Source organism: Chiloscyllium punctatum, chromosome 8 (genome assembly GCF_047496795.1).
Source record: "Chiloscyllium punctatum isolate Juve2018m chromosome 8, sChiPun1.3, whole genome shotgun sequence".
Classification (NCBI taxonomy): Eukaryota; Metazoa; Chordata; class Chondrichthyes; order Orectolobiformes; family Hemiscylliidae; genus Chiloscyllium; species Chiloscyllium punctatum.
In genome coordinates, this window is record NC_092746.1 from 79151897 (window position 1) to 79177307 (window position 25411).

The window sequence follows — 25411 nt, forward strand, 5'->3', positions numbered from 1 at the left end:
GAACAAAGAGAAAGCTGTGAACAGTCAAAGCAGGTTAAGAAGGAGGCTTTGTATCAGATTAAAAAGTAAAGATCAACACTTTCCATAACTTCTCTGCTAAACGCAGACCCAAAATTAAGTCAAATGGGGTAAACACAGTGATAAAAGAAGGAAAGTGTCTGCAAATACTTTTAATACAAAGAATCACAGCCCAGTGTTTGCTCACAGCTCCTTACAGCTCACAGACAGAGCAAGTTGGAGATTGGGTTACAACACTGTAACTTGATGGCTTTTATTGATTGAAATATATCTCAAAGCTGCACTTTTTCACCAAATAGGCTGGTCCTGATATACGTGACTGGGACAACAATGCTAGATCAGCTGCAATGTGAACAGGGATGCTCCAGCATCACTCAAAACTGAGAAACCATGCTATAGGCTTGGAATGCACATTTCCTTGTCTTGGATGTGGTTTTCTGAGGCCAGTAACATCTGGACTGTCAGGCCAGTGGAAGTCATGTCCCACTTTTTAGACATGCATGGTGCATTTCCTAATAATTAACATAATTGAAATAAGATTACAGCTAGGGAGCCTCGACTTAAAAGTTCTTCAGAAAATTGCAACTTTAAGACAAATCAAAGAAATACAGCGAGTCTATTATTTTGTTTGATGAAAAATAAAGGGTACTTTTTAATGCAATCTCCCTTCCCTTTTAGTTAGATAGTTCCCTTTTTGCTGCACACCCACACATTCATTCCTTCCCAACATTTAGTTTTGTGACTGATAATGCATCCTTGAAGATATCAGCATCTCTGAAAACTTTAACATATTATTTACTCACTGCTTTTTTTTAAAACCCTGGCCCACATAGGCAACAAGTGTCAGGTTAAAGAAGCAGAAATCAAGCTCACCAAGTCTGTGAGCTTGTTGCTTGTAGTGCAAGCTCACACTTTCTTTAATATTGTCTCAAGACGCCAAAGTCATCAATTTGGGAGACACAGAATAGGTTGGGGAGGCTCCACAGTGTTGAGACAGCAAGGAATACCCTGTCTTTCCACCTTTACTTCCAGATGGTGCATTGGAATACCCCCAACAACGTTATGGTGTGCTCTGATGAAGAGTTGGTTTGTTTTCTCTCCACAGATGGGCCTGATCTGCTGTGATTTCCAGCATTTTTTTGTTTTCAGTACACTTTCCAGCAGTAATTTGCTCCAACCTTATGCTGTAGCCTAAAGCCTTGCTGACACCATTCTTCAGCAACCCTCAACCCCCACTCCCATTCAGACTTCTCATGGACAATCTGTATCTTCTGACTGCTAATCTTTAATGGCAAACACCAGATTTCAAGCTTCAGTACAGCCATCAAATCTGAGAGTTATTCAGATATACCTTATCGTGCTGCTCTTGTTGTTACACTTTGCCACTTATATATAGTGGCAAAGGACTTTGGTTATACTCATGAATGAATGTTGAGTTGAAAGATATTGTTTAGACCAGCAGACCAAGTCCAGAAAAATAAAGCAACTCTTTAATCTGCCCAGAGCAGTCTTTCCTCTACACAGTGTTTCTCTGCTACAATTAAAATAATTTCAAATGATACAGACTGCGTGCGCCCCGCAAATCCATAAGTTATAATATTTGTACCTATTTATAGTACAAAACTTCCTGTATATTAAAAGTCTGATAATTTCTCTTTCAGAAAGACACTCCAGTTTAATTCCAATTAATTTATAGATGTGGCTCGATATAAACATTCCTATTGGAAAACATGCCAAAATGATATCATCCCCATTTCAACAATGAGGTCTGCTGTTGTCTATGATAAATATTAACTAAGTCAGATAAAGAATGTTTAAGGTTCAGTACCAGTAATGTTTGGAGCTGTACTACACCCTACACCCAGGGTTAGATCCCAGGGGTTAACAGTAGGGTATTGGCTTGGATAGAGGATTAGCTGATGGACAGAAAGCAGAGGGTCAGGATAAATGGGTCTTTCTCTAGATGGTGAACTGTAACTAGTGGAGTGCCACAGGGTTCAGTTCTTGGACTTCAGTTACTTACAATTGATATAAATGATCTGAAAGCAGGGACATAGTGTAACATAGCAAAATTTTTGGATGATACTAAAGAATAGGTGGGAAAGCAGGCAGTGATGAAAGGATAAAGAGTTCACAGATGGACTGCAATAGGGGAGTAGAATAGGTAGAATCTGGCAGATGGAGTTTAATGTGAATCAGTGTGCAGTTGTTCATTTTAGCTGAGAAACAAAAGGGCAAATTATTATTTAATTGGGAAACAGATTTTAAAAATCATCAGTGCAAAAGGATCTGGGTATCTTTGTGCACAAATTGCAGGAAGTAGATATATAATAAGAAAGGCAAATGGAATTGTGGCACTTATTGCAAAAGAACTGGATTATAAGTGTAAAGAAGTGTTGTTACAATTATATAAGGTGCTGGTGAGACCACATCTGAAACATTGTGTGCAGTTTTGGTCTCCTTACTTGAGAAAGGATGTGGTGGCCCTCAGGCAGTTCAGAGGTGGTTAATTCCAGGGATGAAAGGGCTGTCAAACAAGGAGCAGTTGAATAGTTGGGGCCAGCATTTACTGCTAATTCTCAATTGTTCAGAGGACAGTTAAGTCAACCATATTGTTGTGAGGCTGTAGGCTAGGTAATGTTGGTAGTTTCCTTCCTGAAAGGACATTAGTGAATCAAATGGATTTTTCCAACAATTGACATTGGATTCATGATCATCATTACACTTTCAATTCCAGGTTGTTATTTAAGGGAATTCCAGTATATGCTGTGCTGGGGTTTGAATCGAGTCACCAGAATATTACCTTAGCCCTGATTAACTGTTCAGCAATAATACGGCCAGGTCATCACCTCCTCATGAAAAAACTGACACACAATCACCGTCTTAGTTATGGTATAGGAGAAAGGTATCCAAGGGAAAGGATCACTGGTGCAAACAACTGAGGGGATAGATGAGAAAACAAGTAAATTAATTTCTCCTTATCTGGTCATAGTTTAAGGGTATCCTATCTGCAACCATAACAAATTAGGGAACCTCGCCGAGAGTCAGATTAAGTAGAAATTGAGAGCTTACACCATGAGTTAAACACACAGACAACTCAAAAGAATTAGAGTGATTAAGTTCTCACTTTAAAACCATTTTCATTTAAATGTGAAAGGTTTTCATGCACTGATACAATATAGGTCTGTATGCATTTGATGTTAGCATGTTCCTTGTAAAACTATGAGAAGTTACATTTGAGGATGCAAATATTCTGTCTCTCAAATAATTAAAAGATTTAGCTTAGAATTAGGATCTTGCCAGAAAACCTGACATTTCAGCAGGCTTGGCCAATTCTTTAAAGGTAGAAACCAAGAACAATGAAATTGATATAATAATGGTCACGAGATTAACACTGGAGTAACAGAAATTAGAAGTTCAGAAAAAGTAGAGGAAGACGAAACAGACAGATCAAGAAAAGAGAGAGAGAGAGAACTAGTGAAGAAGAACAAGGAGGGAAGAGAGAGAAATTCAGGGAAAAGTGGGAAGATAAGGAAATTAACTTAAGTCAACATGAACTGAGGAAAGGGCCCACGGTGTCTCATGAAGACATCAAACAAAGAGAACAAAGAGACCTAGGGGTGCAGGTTCATAGTTCCTTGAGAGTGGAGCACAGGGTTTGGTATACTTGTCTTCATTAGTCAGTGCATTGAGTATAGGAGTTGGGATGCCATATTGCGGCTGTACGGGACATTGGTTAGGCCAATTTTAGAATATAGTGTTCAATTCTGGTCTCCCTGCTACAGGAAAAATGTTGTTAAACTTGAAAGGGTTCAGAAAAGATTTATAAGGATGTTGCCAGGATTGGAGAGTTTGAGCAATAGCGAGAGGCTGAATAGGCTGGGGCTGTTTCCCCTGGAGCATCAGAGGCTGAGGGGCAACTTTATAGAAGTTTATAAAATCATGAGGGGCAAAGATAGGGTGAACAGCCAACCTATTTCCCCGGGATAGAGGGGCCCAAACCTAGAGGGCATAGGTTTGAGGTAAGAGGGGAAAGATTTAAAAGGGATCTGAGGGGCAACATTTTCTTGCAGAGGGTGGCGTGTATGAAATGAAATGCCAGAGTAGGTGTTGGAAGCGGGTACAATTACAACACTTAAAAGGCAGCTGGGTGTGTAACTGAATAGGAAGGTTTTAGAAATGCTGGCAAGTGTGACTTATTCAGTTTAGGACATCTAGTCAGCATGGATGAGTTACACTGAAGGGTTTGTTTCCTTGCTGTATAACTCTATGACTCTATCAGACATTGTTGTCTCAGACTTGAGGGTGGGATCAACTCAGTTTTCTGATTTGATTCCTAAGTTTGAGGAGGCAGAGATGGAAGTCTTATAAAATCTTTTCTTAAGTAAGTATCACAGCAGCTAAAGCAGCCAGCCCAATATTGATCCGTATTACTGTAGAGTAAGAACTTGGGGAAAGTGCACAAAGTTTACTGCTTCTTATCTGAGGAACGTGCATTTGATCTCAAAGCAGAAAAAGAAAAATGACAAATGGAAGTGCACATCAGTTAATGTAACCATCTGAAATTGCCTACTCTCGGGAGAAGGCTTGAAACTTGAAAAGCTTAAACAGCTTCATTTTGATCAGTGGGCTCTTAAGACAGAAGCTATTTATGAAAACTTCTGTCAACTAATTATTTTTGACAAGTTCAAAAACTTCATATCCTCCCCAATCGGATTGAGACTTGGTCAAGGTGAGTTGCTGCTCTCACTGACTATGAGCTGAGTCATTAGCCCTTGTCCTGGAAGAAAACTCCCAAACTAACCTGAAAGGATAAGGGGTGGCAAGAGCGATTGAAGAAAGCCTCAGATGGGAAAGAGGGAAATCCCGGGAGCCCTCCTCAGAAAGTGTGGCACTGAGATGACAGGTGTGGTTAAGAAACCTGGCTGCTTTCATTGCTGAAGAGTAAAGCACAGCTGCTGGAAGCCATGGGAAAAACCATCGGGATTTACCAGGAGACAAACACCATATACAGAGAATGGGAGTCAATCAGAGAGCATAGCAGGACAGACTATAGCTTTGACTCCAGCTGTAAACCCTGCAAAGGCACACCTAATAGGGCGGTTGAGATCAGACAAATGCCTGAGATGTTTTTCTTTCTAATGAAGGGTGGTCACATTTCCCCAGGTTAACAGAGGAATGGGAACTCTGCTCCTCAGTGAAAGGACGTCCTGCCCTTGGTAGCAACCGACTAGATGGATTAGATAAGCATTGTCATGGTCGCCATTACTGAGACTGATGTCATATTCCATATTATATCAACAGAATTCAAATTCCAGCAGCTGTTTTTAAACACACATCCCCACATGCATAAGCCTGGATTACTGGTCCAGTGATATTACTGCGACGCCATTACCTCCTAGATGGCTATCTACTACAAATCCAACTCACCTTTAACCAAGCTAAGTGGCAGTTCTTGAAGTTCAGAGTGAAGGCAGTGAAGGTGAAGTTGATGGTGTTCCCAGCTGTTGCCTGTATGGTCCAGGAACAATCTTGCTTCGAAGGATAAGGCCGTGGAAAGTTTGTACTTTCTAAGATCCCTTGACTACGATTTGCAATTATCACTTTCTGACAAACTGCAAATGAAGCAACATGTTAGTTATTTGCAAACTTCGAAAGTTAAACACAGAACAATGGAAACAATGCCAACATGAGAAACATTGTCATTACGCAGTGATTGGTTAGGATCTAGAATGCACTGTCTGAGAGTGTGGTGAAGACAGATTAAATCAAGGCTTAAAGAAAATTAGATAATTATTGGAGAAGAGAAAACATGCAGAGCTACAGGGAAATACAGGGAGAGGGGAACTAGAATGGTTGCTCTTACAGAGAACAACTTGTTAGAAAAAGGTCTACTACACAAATGAACAGAGCAAAAACTGAAATGTGTGCTGAGGTGACAAAACTTTTCAAAGACTTATACAATGCAATTTTAATAAAATCACTTCAACTCTAACATCAATTTGTCTCAGATCCTCATCTCATTAAGGCTTTTGTCAAACATTCTTCCATTAGAAGGTGTGATGACATGTTAATAATTTAATGAGTGGAATTAACTGTTTAAGGTCATTTCTGAATGCGCCATTCAGTGAGATTAGTTTTTTTTTACACAGTGGTGTTCTAAACTGGAGAGTGCATGATAGGTAAAACCACAATCCACCTAGCGAACATGGAAAGGCAATTATGTCTCAATCACACTCCCTAGTATATCCATACAATTATCCCCTAAATGTTTGCATATATCTGTCTCTACTATGTTGCTGGGCAGTCCATTACACGTTCACCACACTGTGGGTGTGAATATAGTTACATCCAAAATGATACTTCTTTCTCTTATCCTTCTCTAGATATGCCAGAAGCAGCAAACTGGCCCTCTGGAGCATGTGCCAATCACCCTTAATTCCCTCACAAACATCAGCTCAGTGTTAGTATCCTGAGGAAAATCTGAACTGAGCCAAAAAGGAATGAATTGGCCAGCATTTCGAGTGCTCGTGACTGGAAATAGCTTGTGCGGAAATATTCACAGGAAACATTGTTGATTTTAGATAATGATGAATAAAACATGGCCATTTTGCTGTGGATTGAGTTACTTACTGTGTGTATATTTAGCAAAAAATCCTCCTGCTGTTACTGAGCTATCAGTTCGGAGTATTATGTACATATTATTTCCGGAAGAGAGAATTGGTACTAACATCTGATGACCACACAGTTTGTCCAAAAGCTGGGAATTAGCATTGTTTCCATTATAAATCTAGAAGAGAAAACGAAATATATGTGATCTATGTAATTTACGCACATTACATTTATTACCAGTCTGTTGTAAAATAACCTTTAGGGATGGGTGACTATAATCTCACCTAATCTGACATTACATTTGAAAGTGAAAAAGTTCAATCTGAGGCAAGCATTTTAACTTTGACCGAAAGGCATTATCAAGGTATGAGGGTTAAATTGGCTGAAATAAGTTGGGAAAATACATAAGAGGTAAAATGCTACACATAAAATGTATTTATATTGTCTGCAGCCATTATACATTCCTTCAAACTGGGTAAACTTCACAAAAAGGTTGTTAGCCATAACTAACTAAGGAAGTTAAGGATAAGACAAAAGATTAAAAGTAAATGCCTATATAAAGTTGCCAGAAATAGCAGTTAACATTTTCAAACACGGGGAAGGAGGGCCAAGAAACTAAAAAAGGAAGGAAGAATAGAATATGAATAAAGAGTTGCAAAAATGGACTTGTAATACTTCAATGGTATGTGAAAAGGAAAGGTTTGGCTAACGTGAACAAGGATCCCTTAACATCGAAGATAAATGACACCCGACACAAGTCTTCACTGAGAAACGTACAAAACAAGGATTTGAGTGCTGGAGTGGTAAAATCTTGCTTCAATTGTGTGGAAGCTTGATTGGATTACACCAGAAATAGTACGTACAGTTTCAGTCCCTTTATCTTAGGAAGGATACTATTGCCATAGACAGAAAGCAACAAAGGTTTAAGAGACTTATCCCCAGGATGACAAGACTGTACTATAAAGAGAGATTAGGCAATTGTGTTCCCCAAAATTTGAAGAATAAGAGGTCATCTCATCAAAACATACAAAATACAGGTAGACAAGCTGGATGCAGGTAAGCTGTTCCCCTTGGTTGAGGAGTTTAGAACCAGGGGATACAATATAAACTAAAGGGGAAATCACTGCAGAATAAGATGAAGATAAAAGTTTTGAATCAGAGGGTTGTGAATCTTTTGGAATTCTCTATCTCAATGGGCAGTGGAAGCTCAGTCTGTGATAAATTTCTAAACACCAATAAGATAGAGGTATGTAGGGACACTTTGGGGAAAAAAAAACCATGATCTTAATGAATGGCAGATCAGGATTGATGGGCTGAATGGCCTTCCTCCTGCTCGCCTGCTCTTGGGCACAGCAAAGATCGATATTTATACCAATAGACCACATAAATTCTGTAATGTGATGTAACGTTTCCAGAATGGCTTATGGTGGTATGATGGCTCAGTGGTCAGCACCGCTGCTTCACAGTTTGACTCCAGCCTCAGGCGACTGTCTGTGTGGAGTTTGCACATTCTCTCATTGTCTGTGTGCATTTCCTCCGTGCTCTGGTTTCTCCCACAGTCCAAAGATGTGCAGCTCAGGTGAATTGACCATGCTAAATTGCCCATAGTGTGAGGTGCATTAGTCAGGGGTAAATACAGGGTAGGGATTGGGTCTGGGTGGATTACTCTTCAGAAGGTCAGTGTGGACTTGTTGGGCCAAAGGGCCTGTTTCCATACTGTAGGGAATCTAATCTAGTCATATATTATCTGATCTTTATGTGACAGCTCATAATGTATCTCCCAAAATATGTAAATACATTGGGCAACATGTGCCACCTATATGTGCAAATATTAAAGTACCTGCATTATCTACATCCAAAGTGATATGGAAAATCATCGCAGTATTGTAACATCACGGTAACATTGAGCACAATAGGTACATTAGGCACATTGTCCACAAAAAGTCATCTAGGTCATGATGAAAAGTCCAAAAGAGTTTCCAATCCAACTTTTCCCCGGTGATTATCGATTTACATTTAGTAGTGGATCTACAGGGATGTCCGCATTGCATGAAAAAGATATGCAGCATGAAAGAGCCAAGGGCTGTTTGATTACCCATAGGAATATATTAACAATTTTAGATAGGTCATCCCTCTCATCTTATAAACTGTATTCTTGCATAGTGACAATAATCTTTCTCTTCATTTGGGCAGGCCCTCAGGATTGAGGATGATGGTGCTGTGGATCCTGGGATAACAGGTGGGGCAGGTGGAGTTTGAAGAGGTGAGTGGATGAGATACTTGGGTTTTCAATTGCTCCTTTCTTTGATAGTGCTTAACCTTTAAGTGGACCTATGGAAGTTACTGAAAATGGTTGGCACCATTTTGTAAATACTTCCTCTCCGTTTGTACAGTCTTGATTTAGAGGTTTCCAAATGTCAGTGAGTATATTGCATTTTCTCGCAGAAGGCTTTAAGAATATCCTTGAAGCATTCGTCCGTCCTAGTAACCATTTACTGTGACAAAACTGGATTCCATCTTCATGTAGAGTTATTAGAATGGTGCCATGACTGGTTTTCATCTTTCCAAGTACATTATACAGCTGCCATCAAACAGGGACCAGATATTGAATTGTTCTGACACTTGCCTAAGATGTTTTTCTTGTATGTTTGCCATCAGTTTTGCCGGACAGTTATTAATCCCCTCACTTGGAAAAGTGTACTAGTGGGTTGAGATATCTTCTCAATTATTGCAAAGAGTGTCACAAATTTTCTCACCTTTCTCCATTAATCCGTTGCCACCAATAGTTTAAATGTCATTTATGTGCAATTTTGCAGTGCACCGTCAGCGTATGGATCCACATTTGCACACATAATTATGAAAATAGGATGCAAATTAGGTCTGCCTAAAACCTCCTTGTAACCATTCCAACCATAATCAGGAAATGTATTTGTATTCACTTCTGAAATATGTATCCATTGGGAGAAAACAGCATTTATTTGTATTGTGCAATGGAAATGATTTCTTCCCATATTAACTCTGGGAAATTCTGTAATTTTACAGGACTTGCAGAAATAAGTCATAATTAGTAATATGAATAGCATGTCAAGCTGCAAGATGCACAGTTATGCCATTCTAAGTCATTGTAAAAATACTGCTTGACTCTCAACATGTTTAAAATCTTCAATAGTTTACAAATACATTTCAAATGCTTAATAATAAAAACAAAAGTAATAAATTTAAATAAACTCCTTCCCGCTTATTTAAAATTCAGAATGTGCGTTCATCTATGAATTTAAAAAAAAACTTTCGATACCTCACACAATATCTATCCAGCCTGGATATTAAATTCCTTGAAATATTAGTTTAAATATATCATAGTTTTTCAAGAAAAAAATGTTAACAAGATTGTACATACAGCTAGGTAGTCAAAATTGCATCCAGCGCTGGAGTCCAAATGAAATTGTTCAAACTGCAGCTCAATCACACTACCTGCATTGATTTCAATCAGCCAGTAGCATTCTGCATTGTGTGAATATGGCATTGGATAGTTGGGTGAGGTAAAACTCCCTGTTGACGTTGTAAGAGTTCCACCGCAACCTGAAGAAAAGAAATATCAAACCTACTCCATTCATCTTATTGATTAATGAGTGTTTTGCAGAGCTGGAGAAACTGAATATCTTAAAAAGACAATAGGACCAGAATTATGTCATTCAGCCAAGTGAGTCTGCTCTGTCATTCAATCATGGTTGACATGTTTCTTGACACAATATTCCTGCCTTTTCCTGCCGCGTTTGATACCCTTACTAATCAAGAAACTATTTATCTCTGTCTTAAAGACACTCAGTGAGTTGGCCTCCACAGCCTTCTGCAGCAATGAGTTCTTTGGATTCACCACCTAAAGAAATTCCTCATCTCAGTTCTATAAGGTCATCTTTTCGTTCTAAGGCCATGCCATGACACAATCACTAAGGAACAAAAAGATGAAATTGCATTGCTCAGTGCTGTTTATAGTCTGCCAATTAGTGAGAAGGATGTTGAGGAACAAACCAAACAAGGAAATTACAGAAGTGTAAAAATTATAGACTAGTTATAATGGAATCCCAGTCTAACATAACCTTCTTGGTCTTATTGCCCTATTATGGTGATGATTAAGGTACTATACTTGTTGACAAAGCACTGGGACTAGGTGAAGTGCATAGGAAATAGTGGGAAGTGAGAATGGAAATTGCAGAGGCACTGGCAAGAATTTTTTCACTTTCTTTATCCTCTAGGATGGTGCCAAAGGACTGAAAAATTGTAAATGTTATGACCTTGTTCAAAACAGATCCAAAGATAAGCCAAGCAACTACAGACCAGTCAGTTTAATTGTGCGGTGAGTTAGCTCATACATGGTGGGCTGAATGGTCTCCTTCTGAACTGTAAGAATTCTGTGATATTGCCCTGGGTGATGCAGTAAGTAAGCATTCTGACCAGGTTGAGTAGATGGAGTTAAAAATCAGACTGCTAGTTTATGCCCTGCATATGTACACATCTGGACTACATTAATAACTGTGAACTATTTTAGAAATATGGGTAAAAATAGTACATCTCAATGCTTTTTAGTGCTAGTCCACTTGATCAGCACTTACTAATGAAGACAAACATTCTTTTCTTACTCCATCATAATACTATGATTTTCCACAGAATGCAATGCAAGCAAGCTACCATGGCTTCTCAACTGCACTTCTCAAATTCACTTCCCAAATCATCTAAAAGGGCAAGGTGTCTACACACATGGGATTACCAATATTTCCTACCACCTTCAGTGGTTTCCATCAACTACATTTTCTCCATCCGTAGTGTAGTAGTGCGGCTATTCATTCATTACATAATCTTCAGCTTAATTCATGGTTTATCAGATAAGGAAGAATCCATATTAATTTTCAACAAGACCTGGATCTGTACTGATTAGTGACAGTTCATACCTCATCCAAACTCCGTGTAACCTTATTTGATCAAAATGCTGAAACATCCTACCCCAGAGGTTTGTGAAAACTTGTGATTCTTTCCTGCTTTGAATTAGAATCTCTACTGTTTGGAGACAGGCCCTTCGGCCCAAAAAGTCTACACCAACCCTCCGAAGAGTATCCCACCCAGACCTATTCCCCTACATTTACTCCTGACTCATGCACCTAACCTACACACCCCTGAACACGATGGGCAATTTAGCATGTCCAATTCACCTAACGGGCACATCTTTGGATTGTGGGAGGAAATCGGAGCACCTGAATGAAACCCATGCAGATACAGGGAGAATGTGCAAACTCCACACAGACAGCCACCTGAGGCTGGGATCAAACCTGGGTCCCTGGTGCTGTGAGGCAGCAGTGCTAACCACTGAGCCACTGTGTTGTCACTTTGTCATTAAAATTGCATACAAATAAGGCATACCCTTTGCCCAAATTAAATCTATCAATCTAAAATTAGTGTTTGATATGTTTTATCATGTGACGCTATTACCTGTTGTGGTGCCATCCCAATGAGCCTTAAATACACGATATTGAAGAGTGTTATCTGATTTAAATTTAATCCATAGCTGATTGCTGTGGGATATGATAGGTGGCGGGGCTTTTGATCCACAATACTGTCCAACCAAGGGGGAGGTTTCATACCCACCGTTCCTGAAATAAGTAAGTAGTCATTTCATGTTAAGAGATCTTTGATCTCAAATAATAGACAGAATAAACACATACTTGTACATTTACAAGAATGAATGCTGTTTTGTGTGTAATATTAAGTGCTTTGCTAACAAATGTTCGTATGGTTTAAAATTTAGTAGTATCTTTTATTCTTGATGCAACATTACCTGCAATGTAAGCAAGTCATAAAAAAGAACATTTTACAGTTTCAACAATGAAATTTCAATTTAAGTATTCCATGCAACCATACAAAATACAAATATATTCAGTACTGTAGCTTTAAAGAATGTTGTGTTCTGATTTTGGAGATTTGGTGATAGCATTTGTACTGAGTGGCAATTGTGCTGAGAGATCATTTTGTGGGTGGAAGCAGTCATGTTTGCATAGAAAATGCTGGCTATCCTGGCACAGAAGAAACTTGTAGAATCCAGTCTGGACATTAAAGGAATGCTGACAAACTCAAAACATTGAGTATAATTGTGAGAAATTAAAGAGTTAATACTTGAAAGTTTACAATCTGATAATGCTCAGAGCATTGAAGTAAAATCACTTCTCAACATCCCCCCACCCCAAGGTTTATAAAAGCTATACGAGGTTAGTTGAAGAGAAGTCAACAGTTTTCCTGATATTCCACATCAGTTATGGTTGTGACCAGGCACTATCAAAAGAGGGATGCTTTCCCAGGTGAACTTGTGGTGGATGCCACTTCTCCCAGTGTGTGGTACTGGTTGGAGATAGTTTGCTGCCACTTTTGTCTTTGCTAGTCTTAGGCCCAGCTAATAGTTAGTGACACAGGATAGACCATTATAAGAGTATCTGAAGAGGAAGTACTGTTCTTAGATAACAAGCAGATTTACTGCATAAATGCAAGTAAGTTTGGACAGGCATAATTGGACCTTAGGCAATTGGAAAAACATATCTGTTCCATCCAAAAGCTAGAATCGAACACCTTGTCTTAGCCTACAGCAGGTGTGACATCAGCGCAATGATTGAAGTCAATGTAATATAACTTTAACGCTTCGAGAACCTTTACCTCAAATAGCAAGGGATGTAGGAGCAGACTCTGGGGCTGTCACATGAATGAAAACTTTGAGATGGAGAGAGGGTATGAGTTGCAAACACCTTTATCAGACAATGACTTTGGATAATAATGAAATACAGGACCCGTGTGGAAATTCAATCAAAACTACCTTTAGTGGAGAATCTTCCCCGAAGAAAATCTAGCTTCCGAAGTCAAATATTACCAATCTTCCCTTCGAAAAAAACTTTTTTCACTTTTTTTTGGTACTCAATAACTCTTATAGTTATGCTCATTTTTAAAGTCATAATTGTCATAGCAATTTATTGAAATGCAGCAGGTTCTTCACTTTTTAATAAAAGACACATGGAACTGGGGTGGGGTCGGAGGGGGGGGGGGGGTGTGTAGCACATGGTAGGGATTCAAAACCTCAAATCAGAGCAGGCTTTGAAATAAAATGCATTCCGAAGTGCAGTTGCTGTTTCATGAATTATCCCTGGCATCATTCTAGTTGTCCTATCCATTCAAAAAGACATTGATGATTCCATCAAGTTGAATACCATGGTAAAAATCAGATTAACGGGTTGTTCAATAATGACTGAAATATGATCAGAGGAGGCTTGTGCAAGAAAGACAGTTTCAATGCTATTGATTTCAGGTAACATTTATAACTCCATTCTTTGCATGGTTAAAGGGCTAGTGTAAAACAGGCAAGGGTGTCATAAAGTTATTAAAACCGGGATTTTACACAAAATAATCCTGGTAATAATTTAATGGGATAATGAGTGAAGAAGTCATTGTGATTGCTGTAAAGGTAATGGAAGCCGATTCAAAAGGGCCTAAAATAAGTCATGGGTAAAATGCTAGTGTCTATTCTGAAGGATGTGTTAACAGCAACTTTGAAAATACCAATGGGATGAGACAAAGTCAACATGAAAGGGAAGCCATGTTTGACAAATCTACTGGAGTAACTATTGGAATAGGTAAGGGAGAACCAGTTGAATTTGGATCTTCAGAAAGCTTTTGATTAAAGTTTCACATAAGAGGTTAGTGTGCAAGTTAAAAACCATGCAGGATTGGAGATAAAATGTTGGCACAGATTGACAATTGGTTAGCGAACAGAGCCAAGAGAGGATCTTTGCTGGAGTAGACGGGAGTGACTAGTGGGGCAACTGAGGAATTTGGACCCCAGCTACTCATAATATCTATCAATGTAATTTTCCAATTTTGCTGACAACATGAAACAAGGAGGAATTGTGTGCCATGTGGAGGAATTGAAAGCCACTGGGGTTGATTGGGGGCATGAATTGGCATTGGATTGGCATGTAAGGTATGATGGACCAGGGAGAGTTGGATGAAGATGTGAGAGGATGAAGACTCAACATTTTCTAAAACAATTAGGGTGAAGTTCCAGAAACCAAAACAGGCCTTGTAACCAGAGTCCAGATTAGAGTGGTGCTTGAAAAGCACAGCAGGTCAGGCAGCATCCAAGGAGCAAGAAAGTCAATGTTTTGGGCAAAAGCCCTTCATCAGGAACCTAGGCCTTATAACCAGCCCATCTGGCATTCAACACCATTCTCCCACCCCCACACACTAACCACCACTCCTCTTGGTCACTTCTAAGTGCTGCAGTCAGTGAATTGACTTCATCACACACCATCTTTCTATGGTATGAAAATCACATGGGCATGTATTATTGAGCTGGGTCTGGAACTATGTGCCTCGTTAGCCAAATTCCAACCTTAATAGTCTCACTTGAAACAGATGCTCTTGCACTTACAATCTATGCAGAAAGTATAGCTTAAAGGTTTGTAAAGTGTATGGAATTGGAATGTTGAAATGTTTAATTAAGGAGCAACAAAAATAAAGACACTTACCTAACTTCAACATAGCCAGAAGTACAAGTTTGGTGTCCATCTAACTGAAAGTGAGTAAAGTTGAGTAGAATTTGCTTGTTGTTTTCCACACTGATTGTGTAGATGCACTCTTGGTTACGAGAGTAACCATTTGGATAGTTTGGAGAGGTTAAAGTACCAGTCAATTCAAAGAATTCTTCCCGACATACTATGTGAAAAAAAAATACTTTACTATAACATAAGTTTGTGTATTACCGCACTGCTGGGTAGTTTTATCTAACCAGCACCTAAAGGATAGGGAAACATAGCTAATACTCCCCCACAATGGGCTGACTGGCGTCTTTATGTGCAGTAACCTATAGCTATTTAGTCTTTGAAATTACAGATAGTCCTTTCAATGATGCTCAAATGATAATAACATTCAGAATGTCACCAATTCAGATGAGATGGAAAATGTTGGCCATGGTTTGGAAACGTCATATAACTGAACCCCACTGTGGACTGTTTTGATTCAGTCAGTACAACCTTCACATAAGAGGTACTGCTCATGGGAAAGCAGGTTTAATGGTCACATCCTTTAAATCTACAACATCACAACTACTGTGAGAAATGGTGTAAATTGGGATGATGGCATCTTTCCAGTCCTGTAGTATAGAATTCAAAACCCTATAGCACTTCAGCTTGCAAACAATACTTCAAAGTTTAACTTTGAGAATGGTTTTCCTTTCAGGAACCCATAACTTGGTGTTTGCACAAGGTGAAAACAAATCTACATGTTTATGTTGATGCCTACTTAATAGCTGTACCATTCAGGACAAATTTTAGTTCTTAATCTTAACAAGGCATTAAGTTAAACATGCCACTCTCACACAGGTAACATGCTGCAGAGCACTCCCCACGTTAGTGCCACCCATTCACTGATCATGTTCCATATTAAAATTGTTCACATTATTTCACCAGATATATGAACATTTGCAATCCCAACTCAAATGTAGGAGAGACAAGAAAAGTGGGAGTTCTGATAGTTGATGTCATCAATTTGGTCCCAACGTTTCTTACCTGACTGAGTACAGTGGCATTAGACACTTAGAAATTCCATATCTTATAGAAGAAATGGGAATTCCCACATAAATCTGTTAGAACTTAGAACAATACAGCACAGAACAGGCCCTTCGGCCCACGATGTTGTGCCGAACTTCTATCCTAGATTAAGCACCCATCCATGTACCTATCCAAATGCCGCTTAAAGGTCGCCAATGAATCTGACTCTACCACTCCCACGGGCAGCACATTCCATGCCCCCACCACTCTCTGGGTAAAGAACCCACCCCTGACATCTCCCCTATACCTTCCACCCTTCACCTTAAATTTATGTCCCCTTGTAACACTCTGTTGTACCCGGGGAAAAAGTTTCTGACTGTCTACTCTATCTATTCCCCTGATCATCTTATAAACCTCTATCAAGTCACCCCTCATCCTTCGCCGTTCCAACGAGAAAAGGCCGAGAACTCTCAACCTATCCTCGTACGACCTATTCTCCATTCCAGGCAACATCCTGGTAAATCTTCTCTGCACCCTCTCCAAAGCTTCCACATCTTTCCTAAAGTGAGGCGACCAGAACTGCACACAGTACTCCAACTGTGGCCTAACCAAAGTCCTGTACAGCTGCAACATCACTTCACGACTCTTGAATTCAATCCCTCTGCCAATTAAGGATAATACACCATAGGCCTACTTACAAACTCTATCCACCTGAGTGGCAACTTTCAAAGATCTATGAACATAGACCCCAAGATCCCTCTGTTCCTCCACCTGACTAAGAACCCTACCATTAACCCTGTATTCCGCATTCTTATTTGTTCTTCCAAAATGGACAACCTCACACTTGGCAGGGTTGAACTCCATCTGCCACTCCTCAGCCCAGCTCTGCATAATATCTAAGTCCCTTTGCAAACGACAACAGCCCTCCTCACTGTCCACAACTCCACCTATCTTCGTATCATCTGCAAATTTACTGACCCACCCTTCGACTCCCTCATCCAAGTCATTAATAAAATGCCAGCCTAAGAAGAACAGATTTCCACTGACGTTAAAGCGAACTAAAGAAGCAATGTGCATTTTCAAAATGTCTTTCAATATGCATCAAAGAAGATATTTGGTCACTGCCTCATTTGGAAAGATTGATGTTCCAATAGTAGAATCTGTAAGCAATTAAGAATTTTTTTTTCAATTTATATTTGACTTTAAAAGTTAAGTCATGAATTACTGTTTCACTATATTCAACTTTTACAGATAGCTTTATTTGGTAATTTGAATTGCTTTCATTGCTGTACTGAAGCAAGACTTTCTGCTGCAACAGACCATGTTCAACACAACTCATAACTCACACTTTCACTTTTATATTTGCAAATCGAGAAACATGCTAACTGTTGTACACTTACTAGTCACACAAAACTCTGAATACATATTGGCTGTTTTATATAATTGCGCACACATTTAGAAATGAAAGAAAAAGAATCCTTTCTCTGTGCATTTTTTTCTGCAAGCAGTGGAAAATCAAACCAATCCAGTCTGTGGCCACAAATTGTGCGATTTTATCCTGCTGCGTTTCATTAAGCCATGGAATATCAGCCAACAGTGCAAACAGAGCACAAAGCACTTTTGTGCAGTTCTGGAAGCATGAAACCATAAAATCATATTGTGCACAGGATGCCAGAACTTCTCCTGCAGTTTAGTGCGTAGCTTAGGAAAAAGCTGTATGCTTTATGAGTCACTGCATGAGCTTCTGCTTGGAAGTTGTCCACTGTATCCAAATGTCAAAATTTGCACTCATTAATGAAGATATTAATAATGATCAATGCTTACCACTCTTCCTTACTACTGATATCACACATTTTGTGAAACAAGAGCCACTGCCATAACTATTCGATTAATCTGATTCCAATGCAAGAGTTTAACACTGTTTTTCCCGTAAGTACCCAGCATCTCAGTGCTCTCATCTGCTTTTGTTTGTTATATTTCCTGCAGCTGATTTGCAATGGATCAGAGCATAACGGTTTTTTGAGCTGTGCGTTTGATGTGAAATCAAAAAGATGGTTGGCAGATATTTGTTATGCCACAGAAATTACAGCAAATGCCGCCTTTGTTACTAAAACACCATAAAGACCATTACAGAAGCTAAATTCTTCCAGTTAGTCACAGTATGTTTTCAGGGTGTCTCCATTCCAAATATAAAAGTATATCAACTATCTCAAAACTCATATTTAATATCTTCCTTTTGATTCACATCCTGAAGGCCTCAAATTCAGACTAACCCTTTGGAGATTGTGCAAGTATTTTACACAGTATTTAAAAATTAGTTTTGATACTTTCAGAAAATTTTGAAAGTAAACAATCACTTAAGATTATTTTAGTTGCTATCTATTTACTTGAAGTGCACGATAAATCTGTTTGATGTAGTCTCTGCAATATATTAAGTATGTTCATAGGAATATACGCAATATAAGAACTGAAAACAATTGGCAGTTCACTTGGCCACACCCAAAAGACTCATCTGAGCAATTCTAAAATTGCTTTACACATAAGGACAGAAGTGAAAACAGGAATTCTGGACTCCATCTTGTGCCCCACCCTAACATTTCAATCCTGATGTCACTGAAACTTAAAACAAAATCTGGTGGAATGCTAACCAACAGGCAATTCTATGGGCTCTTCAATGCAATATGATTTTCTGTCTTTTCTGTCATCCATTTCTGTCATGTTGAAGTGTGCTTCACCATTTCTCTTCTTTGATAACACAATGAATCACTGAATATTAAATTGTTATTGAATCACTGAATATTAAATATTATTTATCCATAATTATTCTCTTGAATACTTCTTGCATCCTCCTCACAGCTTACATTTTCATTCATTGCTACAATTAATCAAAGTCTTACAAATTGTAAGTGTTGCACATACATCATCAGACCTAATATGAGCTGTATGTGCATATCTAATACTTTTATACTTTTATATGAAATATATTTCCTATTGTCTCTGAACAGGTGGAGCAATGTTGTGGAGGATGACCAGATAAAAATGTAGGATTGGGGAAGTAAGTTGGCACATATTAGTTGCAAGTTCATATTAACTATCTGTTTGTCTTTAATTATGACCTTCTGTCATTTGTAATAAATGTGAGCACATCAAACAATGAAACTGTCTTATTTATTCTTTCACTGCAATAATCTTTTTTGTTCTCCTTACTAAGGAGGAACACTCAAATTCTGGAACATACAGCCTTGTTAACATTTCAGAGCAGATGGTAGTCACTCAGTCCCTTCTGGGTATAGGGATATTTGCCCTTAGGCAGTGAACCAGAGTGGAATGTACCAAATGAAAGACAAAGCACAAGTGAGCAGAGTGATCTGTTGATTGCATGAAGAATGGTGTTGGCAGGATTTCTGGGATGTGCCAGCCCCTGCCTGAACTACATGTAAAACAATCCTATAAGTTTAGCATTTAAATAGTGCTGATTTTGGATCCTGAGGTATTAATGTAAGCACTGAGGCTATGACAGATAATAAGCTGAAGATGGCAGCTCGTGGATGATCCATCAACAGCATGTTTAGGTAATCGATGAAGGCTTTGGAATTCTGCCATCTTCCTTGAACATGTGAAGTTCCAATGGGCATTCATGTCAGATGACCATCATACACAGTCTCACTGAGCTCAACATGACCAAGTTCTACTTTCCCATGAAGAGTGTCTAATGTCAGTGGGCTGGCAAAAGGAATCAATGGTAATGGTGTGGTCCAGCCAGATTGTCACATATAGAATGATAGAGTCATAGAGATGTACAACACAGAAACATGATTTGGAGATGCCGGTGCTGGACTGGGCCGTACTAAGTTAAAAATCACACAACACCTGGTTACAGTCCAACAGGTTTATTTGGAAGCACTAGCTTTCGGAGCGCTGCTCCTCAACCACCTAATGAAGGAGCAGTGCTCCGAAAATTAGTGCTTCCAAATAAACCTGTTGGACTATAACCTGGTGTTGTGAGATTTTTAATTTAGCACAGAAACAGATCTTTCAGTCCAACTCATCAATGCCAACCAGATATCCCAACCTAATCTCGTCCCGTTTGCCAGCACTTGGCCCATATCTTTCAAAATCCTTCTTATTCATATACTCATCTAGATGCCTTTTAAATGTTGTAATTGTGCCATCCTCCACCACTTTGTCTGGCAGCTCATTTCATACATGCACTACCCTCTGTGTGAAAAAGTTGCCCCTTAAGTCTCTTTTAAATTTTTCCCCTCTCACCCTAAACCTGTGCCCTCTAGTTCTGAATGCCTCCACCCCAAGGAAAAGACCTTGTCTATATACCCTATCCATGCCCCTCATGATTCTATAAACCTCTATAAGGTCACCACTCCTGGGAAAATAGCTCCAGCCTGTTCAGCCTCTCTTTTTAGTTCAAACCCTCCAATCCTGGCAACATTCCTGTTAATTTTTCTGAACCCTTTCAAGTTCCACAACATCCTTCCTGTAGCAGGGAGACCAGAATTGCACACAATATTCCACAAGTAGCCTAACCAACGTACTGTACAGCTGCAACGTGACCTCCTAACTCCAACACTCAATGCTCTGACCAATTAAGGAAAGCATATCAAACGCCTTCTTCACTATCCTATCTACCTGCGACTCCACTTTCAAGGAGCTATGAACCTGCACTCCAAGGTCTTTTTGTTAAGCAACATTTCCCAGGACCTTACCATTAAGGGTATTAGCCCCTCCAATGTTTGGACATCTGACAGAATGTGTGTAGGGGGGCAGGTGACCACACAGCCACACCCAAGAACCATCAAGACTCACTTTCAAATCATGAAATCTATACTAGCCTGAGAGTGAAATCCAGGGCACCCTCCCTAATGAATATTTCCTGGCAAGAGAAGACAAAGCTGTAGTAATAAAATGGCTCCACAAAAGTGACGCTTAGTAGCAGGATATGAAAACTGTCACATTACTGAACTGACAGAAGTTCTAGGCCATCAGTTGGTACAGCACAGAATGACACATCAATCCAAGAGTTCCTTGACTGAAGATCAGTATCTTTCCTCTATTTATTCCTCCCAAAGAAGCAGACTGGGTTCCACAGGAAGCACGATTGCACAAACAGTTGCACCAAATGTATAAATCTCTTGTAAGGAAATTTATATGATTGTACTCAGTTTAAACAAAGATCTTTACTTTTAAAGAGATTTAAAGAACTAATTTAGGTAGCACCAAATGTACTAATGACCAAGTATGGTCAATGATAATGGACAGCATGTTATTGTTTGGGCCACTGAATTGTGAATAATAGTTTGGAAATATTTGTCAAGATGCCAAATTCCACATTTAGTCTGGCCAAATGTCTGGCCAAACAATAGCTGCTGCATGAGTATTTCTAGCAATGAGTTGGATTCATCCATTTTCTTCTCCTAATCCAAGAGCAGAATTGGCATGAGGTTATCCAGAAAAATTCCCATGCTGATCAACTTGCTTGCTGCAAATAACCACAGAAAGATAGAAAGGTCATGGGACAGTAAGAGTTTATTCAGCTCGTGTCTGGGCCAGTAAAATAAGCAGCTGATAAAAAGACATCTCAGGAGAAGCAAAGGAAAATAAGTCTGGTCTCAGCCACTGCAGAATACAATGCCATATTCAAAATATAAATCCAGTAAGGAAAGCAATTGCAATCAACAGTCATAGAATCCCTATGTGGGAGGAGGCCACATAGCTCACCGAGTCAATACTGACTCTCCAAAGAGATTCCCACCCAGTTCAGCACTATCCCTGTAACTCTGAATTTGCCATGGCTAATCCACCTAGCCTGCACATCTTTGGACTGTGGGAGGAAATTGAGCATCCAGAGGGAAACCATGCAGAAACGGGAAAAATACGTAAACTCCACACAAACGGTCACCCAAGGGTGGAATCGAACCTGGATCCCTGGCGCTGTGAGGCAGCAGCACTAACTGCCGAGCCACTTTGCTACCCCAATAATAATTCCAAACTTAAGGAAAACAGCTCTAATATCTCTAATAGGGGCTGCACTGCTGCCTCAATGCACCAGGGTCCTGGGTTCGATTCCAGCCTTGGGTGACAATCTGTGTGGAGTTCGCACAGACTCTCTGTGTCTGTGTGGGTTTCTTCCAGGTGCTCCAGTTTCCTTTCACAGTCCAAAGATGTGCAGGTTAGGTGAATTAGCCATGCTAAATTGCCCCTAGCATTCAGGGATGGGTAGGTTAGGTGCATTAGTTAGGGATAAATGTTGGGTAGGGGGAATGGGTCTGGGTGAGTTGCTCTTTGGAGGGTTGGTGTGGGCTTGTTGTGCTGAAGGGCCTGTTTCTACACTGTAGGGATTCTATAATCTCACCTATAAAACAACTCTTGCCCTTATTTATGCAGACTGGCAGCACTAAGCTAAAATGATCCAGTTTATTAGGAAGTCATTTTCAAAAATTTGAATAGAATTAGGGATATGAAGAAGGTTTTCAGGTCAAAAAAAGTTTCATTTGAATTCAAGAAATTTTAGAATACAGAATTATGCTCACGGTGAATCATGATTGGAGACCTGCTCATATGAATATGTGACCTCCCTTGCCAAATATCATGCATACACTTTTAAGGTTGAGACATTTCAATTTATGAGCAAGCTACAAGGACTCAAACAAACATTCAGGGAAAGAGGACAATTATGTTTCAGGACACAGAGGAATTAGGACTTCACATTTGTCAACAACCATTACAAGGCAATCACTAGCCATTGGTTTAAAAAATGATGTTTTTACATCAGAGGGAAATGAGGAGGACAAAAAGGGGACTTGACTGCATTGGCAGATAGGGTTAAGGAGGATCCAAAGGGGTTTTTTTTTTACAAAAAAAGGACAAAAGGGTAACTAGGGAGAGAATAGGGCCCCTCAAAGATCAACAAGGCAGCCTATGTGTGCGGCCACAAGAGATAGGGGAGACACTAAACGAGTATTTTGCATCAGTGTTTACTGTGGAGAAGGACATGGGAGGTATAGAATGTGGGGAAATAGATGGTGACATCTTGAAAAATGTCCACATTATAGAGGAGGAAATGCTGGATGGCATGAAGTGCATAAAAGTTGACAAATCCCCAGGACTTGATCAGGTGTACCCTATAAGTCTGTGAGAAACTAGGGAAGTGATTGCTGGGCTCCTTGCTGAGATATTTGTATCATCGATAGTCATAGGCGAGGTGCTGAAAGACTGGAGGGTGACTAACGTGGTTGGCACTATTTAAGCAAGGTGGTAAGGACAAGACGGGGAACTATAGACCAGTGAGCCTGATATCGGTGGTGGGCAAGATGTTGGAGGGAATCCTGAGGAACAGGATTTACATGTAAGTGGAAGGGCAAGGACTGATTAGGGATAGTCAGCATGGCTTTGTGTGTGGGAGGTCATGTCTCTCGAACTTGATTGAGTTTTTTGAAGAAGTAAAAAAGAGGATTGATGAGGGCAGAGTAATAGATGTGATCTATATGGACTATAGTGAGGCATTCAATAAGGTTCCTCATGGGAGACTGGTTGGCAAGGTTGGATCTCATGGAATACAGGGAGAATTAGCTACTTGGATACAGAACTGGCTTGAAACTAGAAAACAGAGGGTGGTGGTGGAGGGTTGCTTTTCAGACTGGAGACCTGTGACCAGTGGTGTACCACAAGGACCGCTGCTGGGTCCACTGCTTTTTGACATTTATATAAATGATTTGGATGTGAACATAGGAGATTAGTAAGTTTGCAGATGACACCAAAATTGGAGGTGTAGTGGACAGCAAAGGTTACCTCAGATTACAACGGGAGCTTGATCAGATGGGTCAATTTGCTGAAGAGCGGCAGATGGATTTTAATTTAGATAAATGCAAGGTGCTGCATTTTGGAAAAGCAAATCAGAACAGTACTTATACACTCAATGGTAAGGTCCTAGGGAGTGTTGCTGAACAAAGAGACATTGGTGTGCAGGTTCATAGTTCCTTGATAGTTGAGTCACAGGTAGATAGTCACATTTGGTATGCTTTCCTTTTTTGTTCAGAGCATTGACTAGAAGAGTTGAGAGGCCAGGTTGCAGTTTTACAGGACATTGGCGAGGCCACTTTTGGTGCACTTCTGGTCTCCTTCCTATTGGAAGGATACTGTGAAACTTGAAAGGATTCGGAAATGATTTACAAGGCTGTTTCCCTGGAGCAGTGGAGGCTGAGATCTCCTTAAAGATGTTTATAAGATCATAAGGGGCATAGATAGGGTCAATAGACAAGGTCTTTTCCCTGGGGTGGGGGAATCCAGAACTAGAGGGCATAGGTTCAGGGTTAGAGGGGAAAGTTATATAAAGGACCGAAGAGTGTGGTACGTGTCTCGGATGAACTGCCAAAGGAAGTGGTGAAGGGTAGTAAAATTACAGCATTTAAAAGGCATCTGGATGGGAATATGAATAGAAAGGATTTAGAGGAATATGGGCCAATTGCTGGCAAATGGACTAGATTAGGTTAGGATATCCGGTCAGCAAGGACAAGTTGGACTGAAGGCTCAGTTTCTGTGCTGTACATCTCGACGACACTATGACCCTAATCAAAAGTGGCAAACAGTTATTAACACCGTTGGAATCTATTTCAATTTTTTGTAAAATATGAGTCTTCTTATGCCCCTTCCTGTGTTTGTATATTATGCTGAGTCCCATATGTGTCTAACTCTATTGTTTCTGAACTGTATAGCCAAATACAGTTCCTTTTTCTATATGTTAGTGATGAGATAGTTAAAATGAGTTTTGTTAGTTTTAAATCACATCCATCCAAATGTTTATGGATCATGGCTTATCTGTACCTCAATTCCCTTGATGCACCTTTGCCTATCTTCTTTGGTACCCTTAACTTACATAAATCAATCACAGTTTTAACATTTCAATTGACCCAAAATCCAGAGCAGTTTGAGCAAAGGGCTCCAGATTTCCATTACTGATTGAGCGAAGAAGTGCTTCCTGTTTTCAGATCCCTCTCAGTGTCAATGATGACATCCCATATATATTGCTGAACAGTAATATTAAAATTCAAAAATGATTCTGCTTGTTTTATCTTTACAGCAAAAAGGATTAAAAAAGCATAGGAGTAAGGAGCAAAAATAGGTCATTTGGCCACTTGGCCTGCTTCATTATTAGGTGTACAGAGGAACCTCAATTATCCGAATACCAATTATCC

At 39.6% G+C, this 25411-nt stretch overlaps 1 protein-coding gene across 1 annotated transcript in view; it reads right to left on the reverse strand.

Annotated features, from left to right (window-relative positions):
- Positions 1-25411, reverse strand: part of cubn (cubilin (intrinsic factor-cobalamin receptor)) — a 295475-nt gene that overhangs the window by 187301 nt on the left and 82763 nt on the right. Inside the window, exons 19-23 of the mRNA XM_072574987.1 lie at positions 15186-15372; positions 12112-12272; positions 10028-10209; positions 6652-6808; positions 5449-5633 (exon numbers count right to left, since the gene is read on the reverse strand). Coding sequence (XP_072431088.1) covers positions 5449-5633; positions 6652-6808; positions 10028-10209; positions 12112-12272; positions 15186-15372 — 872 coding nt within the window. The remainder of the gene's footprint in view (positions 1-5448; positions 5634-6651; positions 6809-10027; positions 10210-12111; positions 12273-15185; positions 15373-25411) is intronic.